The sequence below is a fragment of the Hemiscyllium ocellatum genome, chromosome 16 (assembly GCF_020745735.1).
Source record: "Hemiscyllium ocellatum isolate sHemOce1 chromosome 16, sHemOce1.pat.X.cur, whole genome shotgun sequence".
NCBI classification, from domain to species: domain Eukaryota; kingdom Metazoa; phylum Chordata; class Chondrichthyes; order Orectolobiformes; family Hemiscylliidae; genus Hemiscyllium; species Hemiscyllium ocellatum.
Window position 1 is genome coordinate 9856297 of NC_083416.1, and position 19193 is coordinate 9875489.

At 41.4% G+C, this 19193-nt stretch overlaps 1 protein-coding gene across 1 annotated transcript in view; it reads right to left on the reverse strand.

Annotated features, from left to right (window-relative positions):
* LOC132823334 (dedicator of cytokinesis protein 2-like) overlaps positions 1–19193 on the reverse strand; it is a 717727-nt gene that overhangs the window by 374185 nt on the left and 324349 nt on the right. Inside the window, exon 27 of the mRNA XM_060837030.1 lies at positions 16328–16423. Within this exon, the coding sequence (XP_060693013.1) occupies positions 16328–16423 (96 nt within the window). The remainder of the gene's footprint in view (positions 1–16327; positions 16424–19193) is intronic.

Consider the following 19193-nt stretch of genomic DNA (forward strand, 5'->3'; position numbering starts at 1 on the left):
CAGAATAACATACTTACACGGTGACAAGATTACAAAGAGCTGAATTTAAAAAAGGCCTCAAAATGATTAAACAATGCAAAATTCTTCTCTTGTCTCTTTGGGCACAAAGCTCACTTGGTGGCCTAAGCAGCGATTCATAAAAGGTTTCCATTGTGATGAATAATTTTATAAGAATATTATTGTGGAACAAACCCTTAAATCATGAGTTATTTTAAAAATGTGGAACAGTGTCATTAATTTTATATTCTTCATAACATGCACAGCAGCACTGTTAAAAGTTCCAGAATCCATGTGCTGTCCTTTCTAATGCAGGTGGTGGAAGATTGACTGTGTAATTATTGAACTTTCTTTAGGCTTTTATTTGGGTTTCTTGGTGTTCTTGCTTTTTACCACTCCTCATTTGAGTGCAGCTTTCTAGAAAATTCCAGCTGTGTATATAATAGCTTCAAAGCTATTTCTGACACCAGTTATATTTTGTGCAACATTAGTGTTCGGCTCAGCATCGTACTGTGCGAATTGAAAATAGTTGGAAGGTAAGGTGGGTTAATCCATGACGGTGAACATTTCCTTGAACCCCACAGTTACCTACAGTTACTGTTGAGAATCACAGGTGAACAGCTGGGGCTGTCATCCAAAGCTAGATCAATACTCAAAGAAATGAAGAAGATAGGATGAATCAGGAAATTGCGTGAAGGTGGTGACAGTTTGGGTTTGGGAATCCTGGATATCATATGAGGGAAAAGGTGAGTGATAAAAGTAGAGTCTTCATGATTTTGACTCAGTGACATTGCAAGGAGGAGAAAGAGATAATCAGTCATTGCATTTGATTCTCATAAGAGCAAGGGAAGAGGGAATGCAGACTGTAATATTTATTATAATGGAGATAGTCAACAGAGGTTGAGATGAATAGTGAGAGAATTTGATCTTTCTTATGTTGGCAAGTCTTTGGGGATATCTAGCCTGAAAGTGTAAGGTGGGCTTAGAAGAGACACACTAAGTAGGAAAAGGTCTTAAAGTTCTGGGCCAAATTAAACTCGGATTTTGAAACAGGTTGAGAATTACTAAGATTAAAAATAATTTTCAATTTCATATAGTTTCTTGACCAAGAAAAGAAACAACAATCTATTGCTCCCCAAAGTTTGGGAACAGGCTCCTGCGTCAGAGAAAATATTGCAGATTATATGCTTTAAAATACGTACAGGTATACGAGTGCTTATGCACGAAAGTTGCTTGTACGTTGGATATTAAAAGATCGAAACATGCTGATAAAGAACAGAAACTGAAAGGTTTTCCTGTGTGATCCAAAATCAGTTAATGTTCACTGTGGTGACTGGAAGTGAAAAACAATTGACTTTGGAGTCCTTGAGATAGGGAAAGGTGAGACCTCTGGGCACTTGTTCACCACCACATCTGCTGGGGCATGTTGTATCGGTGGATACCAGGAAGAGCAGGATCGAGCTGGACTGAGATATCTGCTTTTACCACCTCAACTCTCACAATTCAACAATCGGCTGAGAGTCACAGATGAAGAGCTGGAGAGTTGTTGGAGATACAAGAGGATGAACTGTGGCCCTTCAGTAGGAAAGAATACGAGTGCCAAAGAGAAACCAAGAACTATCTGAGTTATTAGAAAGAAATGAAAATATGTAAGTTTATTTTGAAATGTGAGAACAGGAGTAAAATAATAAATAGTTTTGTGTTACATGTGATGCTAATTTTTGGATGTGTCTTACCTCAGTAAATGAGGCTAACACTTGTGTTATAGGCATATGGGGTGCAGGTGAATTTGTATATTGTCTATACAGGAATAAGACTTTTCTTTGTATGTTCTTGAATATACCTGTAAAATACATTCAAGCAATGATATTTTTGAAACTGTGTCATTTTGATGGCTTTTCATTGCGCACAAATCAGTCAGTTGTTTTCACTGATTAACGCACAGAAATAAAGAAATACTGATGTTTTCATGGACATTTTATCAAGCCAACATTTAAGAGCACTTTTCGCCATGTATTTCTCTGGGGAGTGGATTTCTAGTGTGTAAGCAAACAGAACACTCATACTGCTGCTGCATTGCTCCAGGAACAGCATTCAGATTAATGATCAGTCTGGTTCTGGCTGCATTAGTTATGAGATCAATGTTATCCAGGATACAAAACAGATAGCTCTGAAGCAGGCTGCTTTGCCTTGGATGCTGTTAAGCTTCTTGAGTGCTGTTGGAGCTGCACTCATCCGGGCAGCCAGAAATATATGGCCGGTAGTATGTGGGAAGTCATGGACCCTACTGGTGTCTTGGATGAGAACCTGTGCAATAGGTGCTACCAGCTGCAGAAACCTGAGCTGCAGGATTCAGAGCTTGAGTAGAAACTGGAGTCACTGTGGCACATCTGCGAAGCTGAGAGTTATGTGGACAACACACTCAGATGGGTGGTCATGCCAAGACTTAAGGGCCTGAGACAGTTCAAGAGAAACAGACAGGTAACGCAGGAGTTCCCCCATGTTCCTGCTCACAAATCAGTTTTCCATTTTGGAAATTGGTTCCTCAAGGGAGTGCAACCAGAGCCTTGTTTGTGATACCATGACCAGCTCAGCTGTACAGGAGTGAACTAAGGAGCAACAGTGATCATGTGATAGGGGTTTCATTAGTGAAGGAAACAGACAAACGTTTCTGACAAACTCCAGGATGGAATGTGGCCTTCCTGATGCAAGGATCAAGGATGTACAGAACAATTATAGGTTGTTCTGTCATAGCGCACGTTTCGTCAACACGAATTGGCTATACCCCAATTGACAAATTGTGGATGACATTTGGCTAACGCAAACTTTCTACTGAACGGGTATAATGATTTTCTATATCGTTCTTCTGCAGCACGAGTTTCTGTAGCTGTTTTTGTCAGTGCAATTTTCTATCACGCAGAGTTGCAGAGGAACACAATTATGCATTATGCCAGAATGACCTGTCTAGGGCATTATTGTGGGGGAGAATGAACAGGCATGATCTGCAATAGTCCAAATGATTTGAATAGGAATTATTAATGTGAACGAATGTGAGTGCATGGAGTGTTATAAATAAGATTGGGAAGTTAAGGTCAAAGATTACCATATGAAGTTATGGTGGTAATTAAGCATTGGCTCAAGGAAAGGCAGAGCTGGGTGTTAAATATTCCCAGAAATAGACGCTCACATAAGATGAGAAACAAAGTGAAGCAGGAAGGTCGGAGGTATTGGTGGAGGGGAGCTCTGGAATATGGAGAATGCGGATGTTCCAGAAGGAGTCTAGAAAAGAATCAATCAGACAAGAGTGAAGGAAAAACACTGTTGCAATTACACTGCATAGGCAACTAACTATGGAAAGTTTGTAGAGGAAGAAATCCGCAGGAAAATTACATAGTGATATGTCAACGTTATATTGGGGGGTGTAAACTACCCGTGCATAGATTAGCATTAAGGGTGAAGATGAGCAAACAATCCTCGATTGTGTTCAGAATAATTTCATATGGCAGCCTGTGTTCAGTCTAAATACAAATGAGGCCCTGGATCTGAGTGTTGGAAATGAGGAGTGCCAAATTGATCCCGTGTCAGCGGTTGAATATATAAGAGGGAGTCATCATTGGTTTAGAATGGTTAAGGTTTAGGATGATGATAGAAAAGGACAATGGGCAATCCAGAACAAGAATTAATCCAGTTGAGGCAACTTCAGTGGGGCAAGAGTAGAGCTGGGCCGATAAACTGAAATAAAAGGATGATAGGAAGATCTGTGGCAGACCAATAGACTACCTTCAAAAAGGAGATGGTTCAGATATAGACAAGGTGTATTTCTTCAAAAGGGATGTGGAAGTCAAACAAAGTGAGAACTTCATGGATGCAACAGGAGAGTGGGGAGAAAATATGTTAGAGAAGCAAAGTGGAATTATAACAAAAGACTAGCAGTTAGCATAAAAGAGAATCCCAAAATCTTCCATTAGTGCACCATTAGTAAACGAGTGACAAGAAGAGTAGATTCTGAAATAAAGAGTGTGTTTGACCAACTTGCTAGAAATCTTTGAATGGGTAAGAAAAAGAGACAACAACAGTAATGCTGTTGATATGGCATCCATGCACTTTCAAAAGGCATTCAATCCAGCGTCATAATCAATACAGTACCACGTTCAACATAGCGCCACATTCAATACAGTGTCACATTCAAAACAGTGGCATATTCAATACAGTGGCATATTCAATACAGTATAACATTCAGTACAGAGCCACATTCAATATAGTGCCATATTCAACACAGGACCACATTCACTACAAAGCCATATTCAATACATGCCTCATTCAAGACAATACACATTCAATATAGTGCCACATTCAATACAGAGCCACATTCAATACAGCGCCATATTCAGTACAGCACCACATTCAATACAGCACCATATTCAATACAGAGCCACATTCAATACAGAATCATTTTCAATACAGTGCCACATTCAACTCAGTGGCATATTCAATACAGTGCCACATTCAGTACAGCGCCATATTCAATACAGAGCTACATTCAATACAGCGCCACATTCAATATAGCGCCACATTCAATATAGTGCCACATTCAATACAGTGCCACATTCAATACAGAGCTACATTCAAAACAGAAACATATTCAATACAGTGCCGTATTCAATACAGCACCACATTCAATACAGCACCACATTCAATACAGTGCCACATTCAATACTGTGCTGTATTCAATACAGCACCACATTCAATACAGAACCACATTCAATTCAGTGCCACATTTAACACAGTGCCTTATTCAATACAGTGCCACATTCAATACAACGCCACATTCAATACAGTGCCATATTCAGTACAGTGCCACATTCAAAACAGCACCATATTCAATACAGTGCCACATTCAATACAGTGCTATATGTAATACAGTACGACTTTCAATACAGAGCCACATTCAATATAATGACATATTCAATATTGTGCCATATTCAATACTGCACCACATTAAATACAGAGCCACATTCAATACAGAGCCATATTCATTACAGAGCCACTTTCAATAGAGTGCCATATTCAATACAGTGCAATATTTAATAGGGTGCCACATTTAATACAGTGCCACATTCAATCCAGCACCACATTCAATACAGTGCCACATTCAACACAGCGCAACATTCAATACAGTGCCCTATTCAGTACAGAACCATATTCAATGCAGTGACACATTTAATACAGCGCCACATTTAATACAGTGCCACATTCAATACAGTGCCACATTCAACACAGCGCAACATTCAATACAGTGCCCTATTCAGTACAGAACCATATTCAATGCAGTGACACATTTAATACAGCGCCACATTTAATACAGTGCCACATTCAATACAGTGCCATATTCAATACAGCGCCACATTCAACACAGCGCAACATTCAATACAGTGCCACATTCAGTACAGTGCCATATTCAATACAGTGCAATATTCAATACAGGGCCACATTCAATACAGCGCAACATTCAATACAGCGCCACATTCAGTACAGTGCCAAATTTAACACAGTGCCGTACTCAATACAGCATCACATTCAATACAATGCCACATTCAATACAGCGCCACATTCAGTACAGTGCCAAATTTAACACAGTGCCGTACTCAATACAGCATCACATTCAATACAGCACCACATTCAATACAGTGCCCTACACAATACAGTACGATATTCAATACAGTGCCACATTTAATACAGCGCCACATTGAATAAAGTGCCATTTTCAGTACAGTGCCACATTCAATACAGAGCCACATTCAATACAGTGCCACATTCAATAGAGTGCCATATTTAATACAGCACCACATTCAATACAGTACCATATTCAATACAATGCCACATTCAATACAGAGCCACATTCAATACAGCGCCACATTCAATACAGTGCCATATTTAATACAGCACCACATTCAATACAGTACCATATTCAATACAATGCCACATTCAATACAGTGCCACATTCAATACAGTACCATATTCAGCACAGTGCCACATTCAATAAAGTGCCACATTCAATACAGTGTCCTATTCAATACAGAGCCACATTCAATACAGCGCCATATTCAATAAAGTGCCAGATTCAATACAGCGGCACATTCAACACAGCGCCACATTCAATACTGCGCCAATTCAAATCAGGGCCACATTCATTACAGCGCCATATTCAATACAGCGCCACATTCAGTACAGTGTCATATTCAATACAGTGCCATATTCAATACAGGGCCACATTCAATAAAGTGCTGTATTCAATACAGTGCCACATTTAATACAGCACCTTATTTAATACAGCGCCACATTCAATACAGCGCCACAATCAATACCGTGCCGTATTCAATACAGCGCCATATTCAATACAGTGCCTTATTCAATACAGTGCCTTATTCAAAACAGTACAGTGCCACATTCAATACAGTGCCTTATTCAATACACACCACATTCAATACAGCGCCACATTCAATACAGTGTCACATTCAATACAGCGATACATTCAATACAGTGCCACATTCAATACAGTGCCGTATTTAACACAGAGCCACATTCAATACAGTGCCACATTCAATACAGCGACACATTCAATACAGCACCATATTCAATACAGTGCTACATTCAATACAGAGCCATATACAATACAGTGCCACATTTAATACAGTGCCACATTCAATACAGCGCCAAATTCAATACAGTGCCTTATTCAATAGAGTGCTATATTCAAAACAGTACAGTGCCACATTCAATACAGTGCCTTATTCAATACACACCACATTCAATACAGCGCCACATGCAATACAGCGATACATTCAATACAGTGCCGTATTCAATATAGTGCCTTATTTACTACAGCGCCACATTCAATACATTTCCACATTCAATACAGTGCCTTATTTAAAACAGCGCCACATTCAATACAGTACCCCTTCGATACATTGCCACATTCAATACAGCTCCACATTCAAAACATTGCCACATTCAATACAGTGCCACATTCAATACAGCGCCACGTTCGATAGAGTGCCACATTTAACACAGAGCCGTATTCAATACAGTGCCGTATTCAATACAGAGTCACGTTCAATACAGAGTCACGTTCAATACAGTGTCACATTCAATACAGTGCCACATTCAATACAGCGACACATTCAATACAGCACCATATTCAATAGAGAGCCACATTCAATACAGAGCCATGTACAATACAGTGCCACATTCAATACAGCGCCACATTCAATACAGTGCCACATTTAACACAGTGCCGAATTCAGTACAGCGCCAAATGTAATACAGCGTCACATTCAATACAATGCCTTATTCAATACAGAGCCATGTACAATACAGTGCCACATTTAATACAGTGCCACATTCAATACAGTGCCACATTTAACACAGTGCCGTATTCAGTACAGTGCCACATTTAATACAGCGCCACATTCAATACAGAGCCATATTCAATAGAGCGACACATTCAATACAGCACCATATTCAACACAGCGCCACATTCAATACAGTGCCACATTCAATACAGCGGCCACATTCAATAAAGCGCCACATTCAATACAGCGCCACATTCAATAGAGCGACACATTCAATCCAGCACCACATTCAATACAGCGGCCACATTCAATAAAGCGCCACATTCAATACAGCGCCACATTCAATACAGCGCCACATTCAATAGAGCGACACATTCAATACAGCACCACATTCAATACAGCGCCACATTCAATACAGTGCCACATTCAATACAGTGCCGTATTCAATACAGCGCCACGTTCAATACAGTGCCACATTCAATACAGTGCCGTATTCAATACAGCGCCACGTTCAATACAGCGCCACATTCAATACAGTGCCACATTTAACACAGTGCCACATTCAATACAGCGCCACATTCAATTCAGCGGCACATTCAATACAGCGCCATATTCAATACAGTGCCACATTCAATACAGAGCCATATTCAATACAGTGCCACATTTAGTACAGCGCCATATTCAATAGAGTGCCACATTCAATAGAGTGCCGTATTCAATACAGTGCCGTATTCAATACAGTGCCACATGTAATACAGCACCACATTTAATACAGTGCCACATTCAATACAGTGCCGTATTCAATACAGTGCCACATGTAATACAGCACCACATTTAATACAGTGCCACATTCAATATAGTGCCACATTCAATACAAGTGCCACATTCAACACAGCGCCACGTTCAATACAGCGCCACATTCAATACAGTGCCACATTTAACACAGTGCCACATTCAATACAGAGCCACATTCAATTCAGCGACACATTCAATACAGCGCCATATTCAATACAGAGCCACTTTCAATACAGTGCCATGTTTAATACAGAGCCACATTTAATACAGTGCCACATTCAATACAGTGCCACATTCAATACAGTGCAATATTTAATAGGGTGCCACATTTAATACAGTGTCACATTCAATCCAGCACCACATTCAATACAGTGCCCTATTCAATACAGAACCATATTCAATGCAGTGCCACATTTAATACAGCACCACATTTAATACAGTGCCACATTCAATATAGTGCCACATTCAATACAAGTGCCACATTCAACACAGCGCAACATTCAATACAGCGCCACATTCAATACAGTGCCACATTCAGTACAGTGCCATATTCAATACAGCGCAACATTCAATACAGCATCACATTCAATACAGTGCCATATTCAATACAGCGCCACATTCAGTACAGTGCCAAATTTAACACAGTGCCGTACTCAATACAGCATCACATTCAATACAGCACCACATTCAATACAGCACCATATTCAATACAGTGCCCTACTCAATACAGTACGATATTCAATACAGTGCCACATTTAATACAGTGCCACATTCAATACAGTGCCACATTCAATATAGTGCCATATTTAATACAGCACCACATTCAATACAGTACCATATTCAATACAATACCACATTCAATACAGAGCCACATTCAATACAGTGCCACATTTAACACAGAGCCATATTCAATACAGTGCCGTATTCAATACAGTGCCACATTCAATACAGAGCCATATTCAACACAGTGCCACATTTAATACAGTGCTACATTCAATACAGCACCAAATTCAATACTATGCCACAATCAATACAGCACCATATTCAATACAGTGCCACATTTAATAGAGTGCCACATTCAATACAGTGCCGTATTCAATACAGTGCCTTATTTAATACAGCGCCACATTCAATACAGCGCCACATTCAATACAGCGACACATTGAATACAGCACCATATTCAATACAGTGTCACATTCAATACAGCGCCACATTCAATACAGAGCCATATTCAATACAGTGCCACATTTAATACAGTGCCGTATTCAATACAGCGACACATTCAATACAGCGACACATTCAATACAGCACCATATTCAATACAGAGGCACAGTCAATACAGAGCCATGTACAATACAGTGCCACATTCAGTACAGTGCCACTTTCAGTACAGTGCCACATTTAATACAGCGCCACATGCAATACAGCGCCACATGCAATACAGTGCCTTATTCAGTACAGCGCCACATTCAGTGCAGTGCCACTTTCAATACAGTGCCTTATTTAATACAGTGCCACATTTAACACAGTGCTGTATTCAGTACAGTGCCACATTTAATACAGGGCCACATTCAATACAGTGCCGTATTCAATACAGCACCACATTCAATACAGCACCACATTCAATACAGTGCCACATTCAATACAGCGCCACATTCAGTACAGTGCCACATTCAATACAGCACCACATTCAATACAGTGCCACATTCAATACAGTGCTACATTCAATACAGCGCCACATTCAATACAGTGCCACATTCAATACAGCGCCACATTCAATACAGTGCCTTATTCAATACAGTGACTTATATAATACAGTGCCACATTCAATACAGCACCACATGCAATACAGTGCCTTATTCAATACAGCTCCACGTTCAATACAACGCCACATTCAATACAGCGACACATTCAATACAGCACCATATTCAATATAGTGCCACATTTAATACAGCGCCACATTCAATACAGAACCATATTCAATACAGCACCATATTCAATACAGTGCCACATTCAATACAGTGCCACAATCAATACAGAACCATATTCAATACAGCACCATATTCAATACAGTGCCACATTCAATACAATGCTACATTCAATACAGCACCATATTCAATATAGCCCCACATTCAACACAGCACCATATTCAATACAGAGCCACATTCAATACAGCGCCACATTCAATACAGTGCCACATTCAGTACAGAGCCACATTCAATACAGCGCCACATTCAATACAGCGCCATTTTCAATGCACAGCCACATTCAATACAGTGACACATTTAACACAGTGCTGTATTCAATACAGTGCCTTATTCAATACAGTACCACATTCAATACAGAGCCACATTCGATACAGCATCATATTCAATCCAGTGCCACATTCAATACTGCGCCAAATTCAGTACAGCGCCAAATTCAGTACAGCGCCATATTCAATACAGAGCCAATTTAATACAGTGCCATATTCAAAATAGTACAATATTCAATTCAATGCCATATTCAATACAGCGCCACATTCTTCCGCTGGATTAAGGTTCGCAGTGGAGTTCCCCAGGGTTTGGTACTTGGACCCTTGCTTAGTCTGTTGAGGTCTGTGTATTACTCCAAAAGGACATTGACAAGTAGGTGGAGACATCAGAGAAATGGCAGATGAAGTTCAGTGCAGAAAATTGTGAGGAGAATTCATTTGGTAGGAAGAAAATGGACAAACAATGTATAATACGGGGTACAATATTTATAGGGAGCAAGAGCAGATCGACCTGGGTACAACTGATCACTGTAGGTGGAATAGATAGATAAGAGAGTATCTTAGACATCACAAATGTACACGTAGAATACAAGAGCAAGGAGGTGATGCTGAACTTGTTGAAGACACTCAGCTGAAGCATTGTGTTTGGCTCTGGACATCACACAATTAGAAGATTGAGAATGCATTGGCAAAGGTTCAGAGCAATTTATAAGAATGGATCCAAGGATGAGAGATGAAGTCACTTTTCAGAGCCCGGTATCCAGATTTGAGGCTAGATTGGAAAAGTTGGTCTTGTTGGAAATAGAAGGTCAAGAGGATGTTTACAAAATCACAAGCTGGGGGATAGACAGAATGGATAGGGGGAGACTGTTCCTGTTCACAAAAGGGCACAGAGTTAAACACAGCAAATGTAACATGAGCAAAATCCTTTCTTCCGCTCAATGAGTGCTTTAGTTCCAGAATTCACTGCCAATGAGTCTGCTGGAGTCAGAGTCAATTGACTGATCCAGAGGACATTGAATAATTATTTGAATAGAAACAATATGCAAGGGTTTACGGGGAAAAGTGGAAGAATTCCACTTAGTTATAATGTGCATTAGCAAGCTAATGTAGACAGGCTGAATGGCCTCATTTTGCACCATAACATTCTACATTAGAAATATCAATGTTCAGCAGATCCAGACAGCATCGAGAAACAGTGTGAGATCCTAGGGTGACGCCTTTTCATGAGAACGATTTTAGGCTAATGACCTTTCAACTACTCTTGGCCAAGTCAATTGAGGAGAGCTTGGAATTAATAGAACTAAAATACTGTGAAAATAAAATTTTAGGTTAATAACCTTTCTACTGCTTTTGGCAAGTCCCCAGATCAAGCCAAGTGAGGAGCTTGGAATTAATATAACTAAAATACTGTGAAAATAAAATTATGCCAATGCTTGTTTCATTCAAGTGGGCTACGAGATCGGAGCATACATGAAGGCGAAAAATATTCCTCCTCTAAAACCAAATGTATACCTTTCATTCTATTGTACATTATGTATGCTGTGTAAAGGGATACTATTACCAGGAATCAATAAAGTGGAAATCTTTTCTCTTCTTGTTTGAAAGGGAAGGTGATTGTCATTGGCACCCTTCCTTCTATGAAAGAAAACGAACACTCTGCAAAAAAATCCATTTCAGACCGAGACTCTTTTTTTTTTGTTCACCTTGTTGATGGCTAAAGAGATTAGTCCAGTCAACAGACAGGTCTATCATAAAACACTACTGGTAAAACTAAAAGGAGGTTTACACCCAATAATGTGATGTATTACATCCTGTGTCATGCATTGAAAAAACATGGAGGATAAAGCACATTTGCAGATCATTTCCCATTAATATGTAGGATATATTCTTAATGTGTGGGAGTTGCTGATATTTGCCCTGGAGAAGGTAAGAATATGCCTTAATCTTGAACTTCTGCAGTATCGTGTAGTCAAGGAACTCCAACGCCGCTGATAGGGCAAGAGTTTCTATATTTTGACCCAACAACTTCCAATGCGAATAATGCATGTAGCATCAGTGTTCTTGTATCTATTCACACATCCAAGTTCATACTCCTGCAGGCTGTGTACACATGTTTGTGAAGGAGGAAACCAATACTTTTTGCTGAAGGTATTTATATGCATATTTATACAGCAGAGGTACAAGTTTGTCTCCTTCCTGCACAAGTACCATGGCTTCGATACCAACCTCAGAAGTCAATTAATTTTAATATGTCTCAACAACTTCCATCCTTATGGTTCAACAAAGGACCACACTGATGGGAAGCTTAATCCTGTGGTGTTTTAGTCAATTGTTAACATGGCTTCAGTTCAATTAGAGAAGAAAGAAGAGACTGGTCCAGCTTTTCAGAGCATTTTTGGTTTATCAATGCAACACCACTCTATCCCAGGCAGCGTTGTAGAAACGTGATTGTTTTTTAAATCTCCTGTACATCTGCCTGTCAACAACAAGGATTTGCAAATCCTGGCAGAAACCTCAATGACATGGGCACAGAACAATCAGAACCCTAATTTTAATTAAAAAACAAGTTGACTGTCAATGACAGAAGGTGACTGCAATATAACAGGAAAGAAATTTAACTCATGGCTTCCTGCCTTTCCAGCATAAATTCAGAATCCATTCCTTTGTTTCTCATGCCAGGATCTGTCTTAATGGGCACAGACAGTGCCAGACATCATACTAATGGAAGGGGAAGATTGGAGTGCAGGTGCTGGAGAGTCAGACTCGATAAAGTGTGGTGCTGGAAAAGCACAGCAGGTCAGGCAGCATCCGAGGAGCAGGAGAGTCGACGTTTCAGGCATAAGCCCTTCATCAGGAATGTTGGAAGAAACCTGAGAGATAAATAGGGAGGTGGGTGTGGGGCTGGGGTGGAGTATATGTGGAAAGGCAATAAGTGGCTGCAGCTGCGGGGTGATGTTGAAAGGTCTGACGGGAGGGTGGAGTGGATAGATGGGAAGGAAGATGGACAGGAGGACAGATCAAAAGGGTGGTTCCAAGTTAGAAAGATGGGTCTGGGGTGAGGTGGGGGGAGGGGAGATTTGGAAACTAGTGAAGTCGACGTTGATGCCATGTGGTTGTAGGGCTCTGAGGTGGAAGATGAGGTGCCAACTGTAGGAAGAATGCCTCATGTTTCACCTTAGGACATCTCAACCTCACAGCATCAACATCAACTTCACTAGTTTCCAAATCGCCCCTACCTCCACCTCATCCCAGCATCATACTAATGCAGTTCATCCACGTGACCTGACTGAGGCATCAGGCATCCTTCAACCTGTAGGTTATAAAACTCAAGGAAAAATGGGTAAGATTGTGCGTTTGGCAGATGCAGCAAGCACACTGAGCAGGGTGACCAGCCGTCCTTAAAGGGACTGCTAAAGGCCATTCGACAATGACAAAAAAAGGTTAGGCTATCACATTTCTTCCTTTTGTTTTAATCAGCCCAGAAAAAGCAAGAGTTCCTCTTCTGAGCAAACAGAAAGGCTCTAGCCTACTGTCAGCTGCATTGAATCAACTTCTGTCTTGGATACAGACCCTAAATCAGCTCCACAATCTCCCAAACTTCATGTCTATTTAGCCACACATTACATATCAGAGACAAAAAAAAACTGCAGACGCTGGAATCCAAGGTAGACAGGCAGGAGGCTGGAAGAGCACAGTAAGACAGGCAGCATCAGGAAGTGGAGAAGTCAATGTTTCAGGTGTAACCCTTATTTAGGGCATTCCATATCCACAACAAACGCCAATTAAATGCCTGCATCACACAGACTTTGGAGCTTTTCACAGAATCATCACAATGCTGAAAAAGACCATTTGGGCTATCAGGTTAGCAACAACCCTATGAAGAGTATCCCATGCAGACCCACACCATCCCTGCATTTCCCATGACTAATCCACCTAACCTGCACATCTTTGGACTGTGGGAGGAAACCAGAGCACCCAGAGGAAACCCGGACACAGACACAGGGAGAACGTGCAAATTCCGCACAGGCAGTCGCCTTAGGCTGGAATCAAACCCATGTCCCTGGCGCTGTGAGGTAGCAGTGCTAACCACTGAGCCACTTTGCCACATAGTGGGACATCTCCAATTTGTCACACCAAGATACATCAAGCTCGAAGACAGCTCTATTAACATCACTGGCCGGAAATGTTCGCTCTGCTTCTTTGCACAGACTCTGCCTAACCAGCTGAGCATGTGTGGCAACTTCCATTTTATTTTGACTTCATATTTACAGCATCTACAATGTTTAGCGTCCTTGGGACTGCAGGGCCATTCTCTTGCCTCAACTCTTGAGGCTGGAGTGTGGGTGGATTGAGCCTGGGGTGGATGCAGAGTCCCCAGGAGGCCACCAGCAGCCGTAAAGGGACAGAACACTAAACACAATTCCACCTTAATGACCAGATCAAAGCTATGCTCCAGATATGTGTGCTCCCAGGGACCTACAACCAATCAGGTAAAAACAATGACTGCAGATGCTGGAAACCAGATTCTGGATTAGTGGTGCTGGAAGAGCACGGAGTTCAGACAGCAACTGAGGAGCAGGAAAATCAACATTTCGGGCAAAAGCCCGTCATGAGGAATACAGGCAGAGAGCCTAAAGGGTGGAGAGCTCTCTGCCTGTTTTCCTGATGAAGGGCTTTGGCCCAAAACATCGATTTTCCTGCTCCTCAGATGCTGCCTGAACTGCTGTGCTCTTCCAGCACCACTAATCCAGAAGCTACAACCAATCACCCTTGGTCACACTTGTGTGTGGAGACACACAGATATAAATAGCAATGCTGTCTCCAAGGCTCCAAAGGAACACATACAGCACACGAAAGCTAAAATGCTGGTGAGTCACCCATCGCCCAGCAGCAAGTTCCTGCTTCGCCCTGTCAAAGTCCATGCATGCTGTGAGAAACGTTGTTTTGATTTTACAAACTCCCAGCTGTCCCAGGAAACAGGAGCAGATAAGCCAGAGCAGATTTAGCACCCACCTCCAGAGCAAGGCCTTCGCATGAGAAAACACGATGGAACATTTTTATGCCTGCTGTTTCTATGGAAACGGGAACTAGAATGCTACTATTTTGTTTATTTGGTGATAGGTTGAGAGGGTGAGCCCAGACCATACTTTGTTTCTGTAAATCAGGTGCTTCCAAATAAACCTGTTGTTCCACAACCTGGTGTTGTGTGATTTTTAACTTTATTCAGCCGGAGAGGATTAGAACCCAAAAGTATCAAGGGAGATTCTCAGAGTGTCGTGTTGTACCTATGATTGCGGGCTAATCAGTTAAATGGCTCTTTAACTTCAATGATGGAACTTGAGCAGTTCCATTATCAACTGCTGGGGATAGCCTGCAGCAAGCTGTGAGTAATGCACACTCCCCATTTGCCTGGGGCTATTGCACACTAGGAACAGTGAAGAGTTATCTTTGCAGTTTGAATCATAGAACCTCGACAGTGCAGAAAGAAGCCATTCAGTCCATCAAATCTGCACCCACCCTCCAAAGCGTAACTCGCCCATCCCCACATGGGGTTTTAACCATGACTAACCCCACCTCACCTTCACATCCTCCACAATGTAGCATAGCCAATCCACCTAACCTTCACATCTTTGGACTTTTGAGAGGAAACCAGAGCGCCCAGCAGAAACCCACATAGAGATTGTGCAAACTCCACGTAGTTGCCCTAGGCTGCTGTAAAACCTGGGTCCCTGGCACTGTGAGACAGCAGTGATAACCACTGAGCCACTGTCCCACCTACAGTACACACCCCATGCTTTGCTGACAATTCTGAAAGCCTTTAAACATATGACACAAGCAGAGTTCACAAACGGGATTTGCACAAAGTAAGCAGAGATCACAGAAGAGATTTTATTTCTCCTGTCCTTCCCTCCAATCAATTACTTACAACCAGGCCGTGGTCTTTTCCCAAGAAAATAACTGTCCGATTCACTGTTCGCAGCAACTTTGTTATGATCCATTGGAGATGGTCGTGAGTTGAACCCTAGAGAAAAGAAAAGTACAATTTTGAGGCAGACAATTTTTGTTAAGTGCAGGTCAGCCATTTTGGATGAAGTTGGGGGAATGCATGCATCAGGTAACACAGTCTTAAACTTTTACCTAAAAATTTACCCAGAATTCAGAGCATTTCAGAGTAAGAGCTTAAAAGTCCCTAACTACAACAAGGGTTCCTTTCTGCCTGCCCCTCCTTCTCTGCACAATGTGCAATAGGCCATCTTTTCAATTTCCCATGGAGTCCTAACTCCATATACTTGGTTTTGGTTCAGAGATAGTATTATAACCATTGAGTCATGCAGCACGGAAACAGACCCTTCAGCCCAACAAGGCCATGCTGAACATAATCCAAAACTAAACTAGTTTGACCGGCCTGCACTTGGCCAATATCCCTCCAAACTGTTCCTATTCACGTACTTGCCTTTTAAATATTATAACTATGCCCACATCCACGGCTTCCTCAGAAACTTCATTCCGCACACATTAGAAATTTGCCTGGAAGTCGTTTTAAAATCTCCTTGCACTGTAAAATGTGCCCCTACCCTTGAAATCCCCCATCCTAGGGAAAAGACAACTACCTACAAAGGCACGTCTATTATCTGGCATTCGATTATTCGACTATCAGATTATCTGGCAAGATCACAAGGTCCCAATGCTTGGCTAAACTACGTTATCTGGCATTCAATTATCCGGAATTCAATTAACCGAGCAGAATACTCCCCGCCCATGTCCCTTGGATAATCAAGGTTCCTCTGCATACCCCTCATGATTTTGTAAACTTCTATAGGGTCATCTCTGAACTTCCTACACTCCAGTGAAAAAGGTCCCAGCCTCTCCAGCTGAATTCGAACCTTCTGTACCCAGCAACATCCTGGTGAATCTCTTCTGAATCCTTACTAGCTGGTGTCATCTTGAAGATAGAATGTGCCCGCACTCCCCTGCCAAGGCAGAGAACCTGTCAGCACATGTTTGGACTTGAAGATCACACCTTTATTGAAAAGGTCACATTAGACGCAATCATCGCTCTCCTGGGATGGCCACCAGGATATACCCAGGCTCACCAATCCCAAATGCAGATTGTAGGTGGTCATGGAAGAGTGAGGAGATCTGGTTTCCAGCATCTGCAGTCATTGTTTGTACCTCGTTGATTTTAACCCTACTGCGAATCCTCTTGCAAAGATGCCTGCCTTGAAGAAGTTTTCCTCCTCTCTCTACAAGAATCTCAGGGAGTCCCTCTCCCACTGCAACTCCAGGTCATTTCCTCTGCCCTGAAGCTCTTATGCTACTTTGTCCCCACCCCCACCCTCCTCTAGTTTTCTCTCCATGCTTCAGGCTCTCTGCCTTTATTACTGATGAAGGGCTTTTGCACCGAAACATCTTCCAGCACCACTAATCCTGAATCTGGTTTCCAGCATCTGCAGTTATTGTTTTTACCCCATGGAAGAGTGAGGGCCTTGCTGGGCCATTCACAAGGCCCACCTCAGTCTTATGTGTCTCTGGCCCTTTTGTTTTAGGAAGCATTGGGCTTTCTTGTCTTTGTTCCTGTCCCAAACTCCCCCATGAAAGTCCCTTCATGCATATTCATGCACACGTGCCCCTTCATGTTACCTCATACCCCATGCAACTCCATAGCCACTCACCCATTATCCACTATGGGCAGACCTCAAGAGTCATATGGAGCTGAAAAAGCAAATGTCTAACAATCCAAGAAAGTTCATTTTCATATACACTTGATACAGAAGTAAACTCATTCATTCTACCTATTCTAAGATTTTTAATCAGCTCAAGGTTTCAATTTATGGTTAAATCAAAATTATACTATGTAATCTATCAAAGATATTGAATCTTTTAATAACCCCTTTAAACTGTCAATAAAGATGAGAAATCAGAGATACTCCCCCACATTGAGATATTTGCTTTTTTAAGCTTTTGAAACTCAGCAAAGCATTCATAATTATCTCAGCTATAATAGCTACCCTTGTAAATCTTAAAAATAAGCTCTATCAAAACTATAATAACAGGCTTTCTTTTCCTCGCATACACCAGCTGGGCTGTCATTCAAAGCAGACAATGTTTTTTTTGCACTCTGACTGACAGATTCAACTTATTTAAATTTTCATTTTTAAAGGGCTACAGACTTAAATAACTAACCAAAGAAGGGCAAATGGGTGATGTTTTGGTTTCATGGCCAGAATGATTTCCCTCAATTGACACCAATAAAATAGATTATCTGGTCATAGAGTCATAGGTGCATACAGAATGGAAACAGGCCCTTCGGCCTAACTAATCCATGATGACCTCTTTTCTAAATTCAACTAGTCCCATTTTCTTTGCATTCTGTACATATCTCTTGAAATCTTTCCTATCAATACACCTCTCCAAGTATCTTTTAAATGCTTTAATTGTACCCGCCTGTACCACTGTCTCATTCCATTCATGTACCACCTCCAGCCCCTCAGGTCCTTTTAAATTTTTCCCCTTCTCATCTTCAACCTATGTCCTCCAGCCTTGGACTCCCCTACCCCAGGGAAAAGACCTTGGCTATTTACCTTATACATGCCGTGATTTGGTAAACCCCTATAAGGTCACCTCTCACCCTCCTGTGATCCAGGGAAAAACAAATCCCTGTCTACCCGGCCTGTCATTATAATTCAAACCCTCCAGTCCTGGCAACATATTTCCAAATTTTTTTTGCACCTCTTTCAGTCTAATAACATTCCTCCTATAGCAGAGTAACCAGAATTGCACACAGTACACTA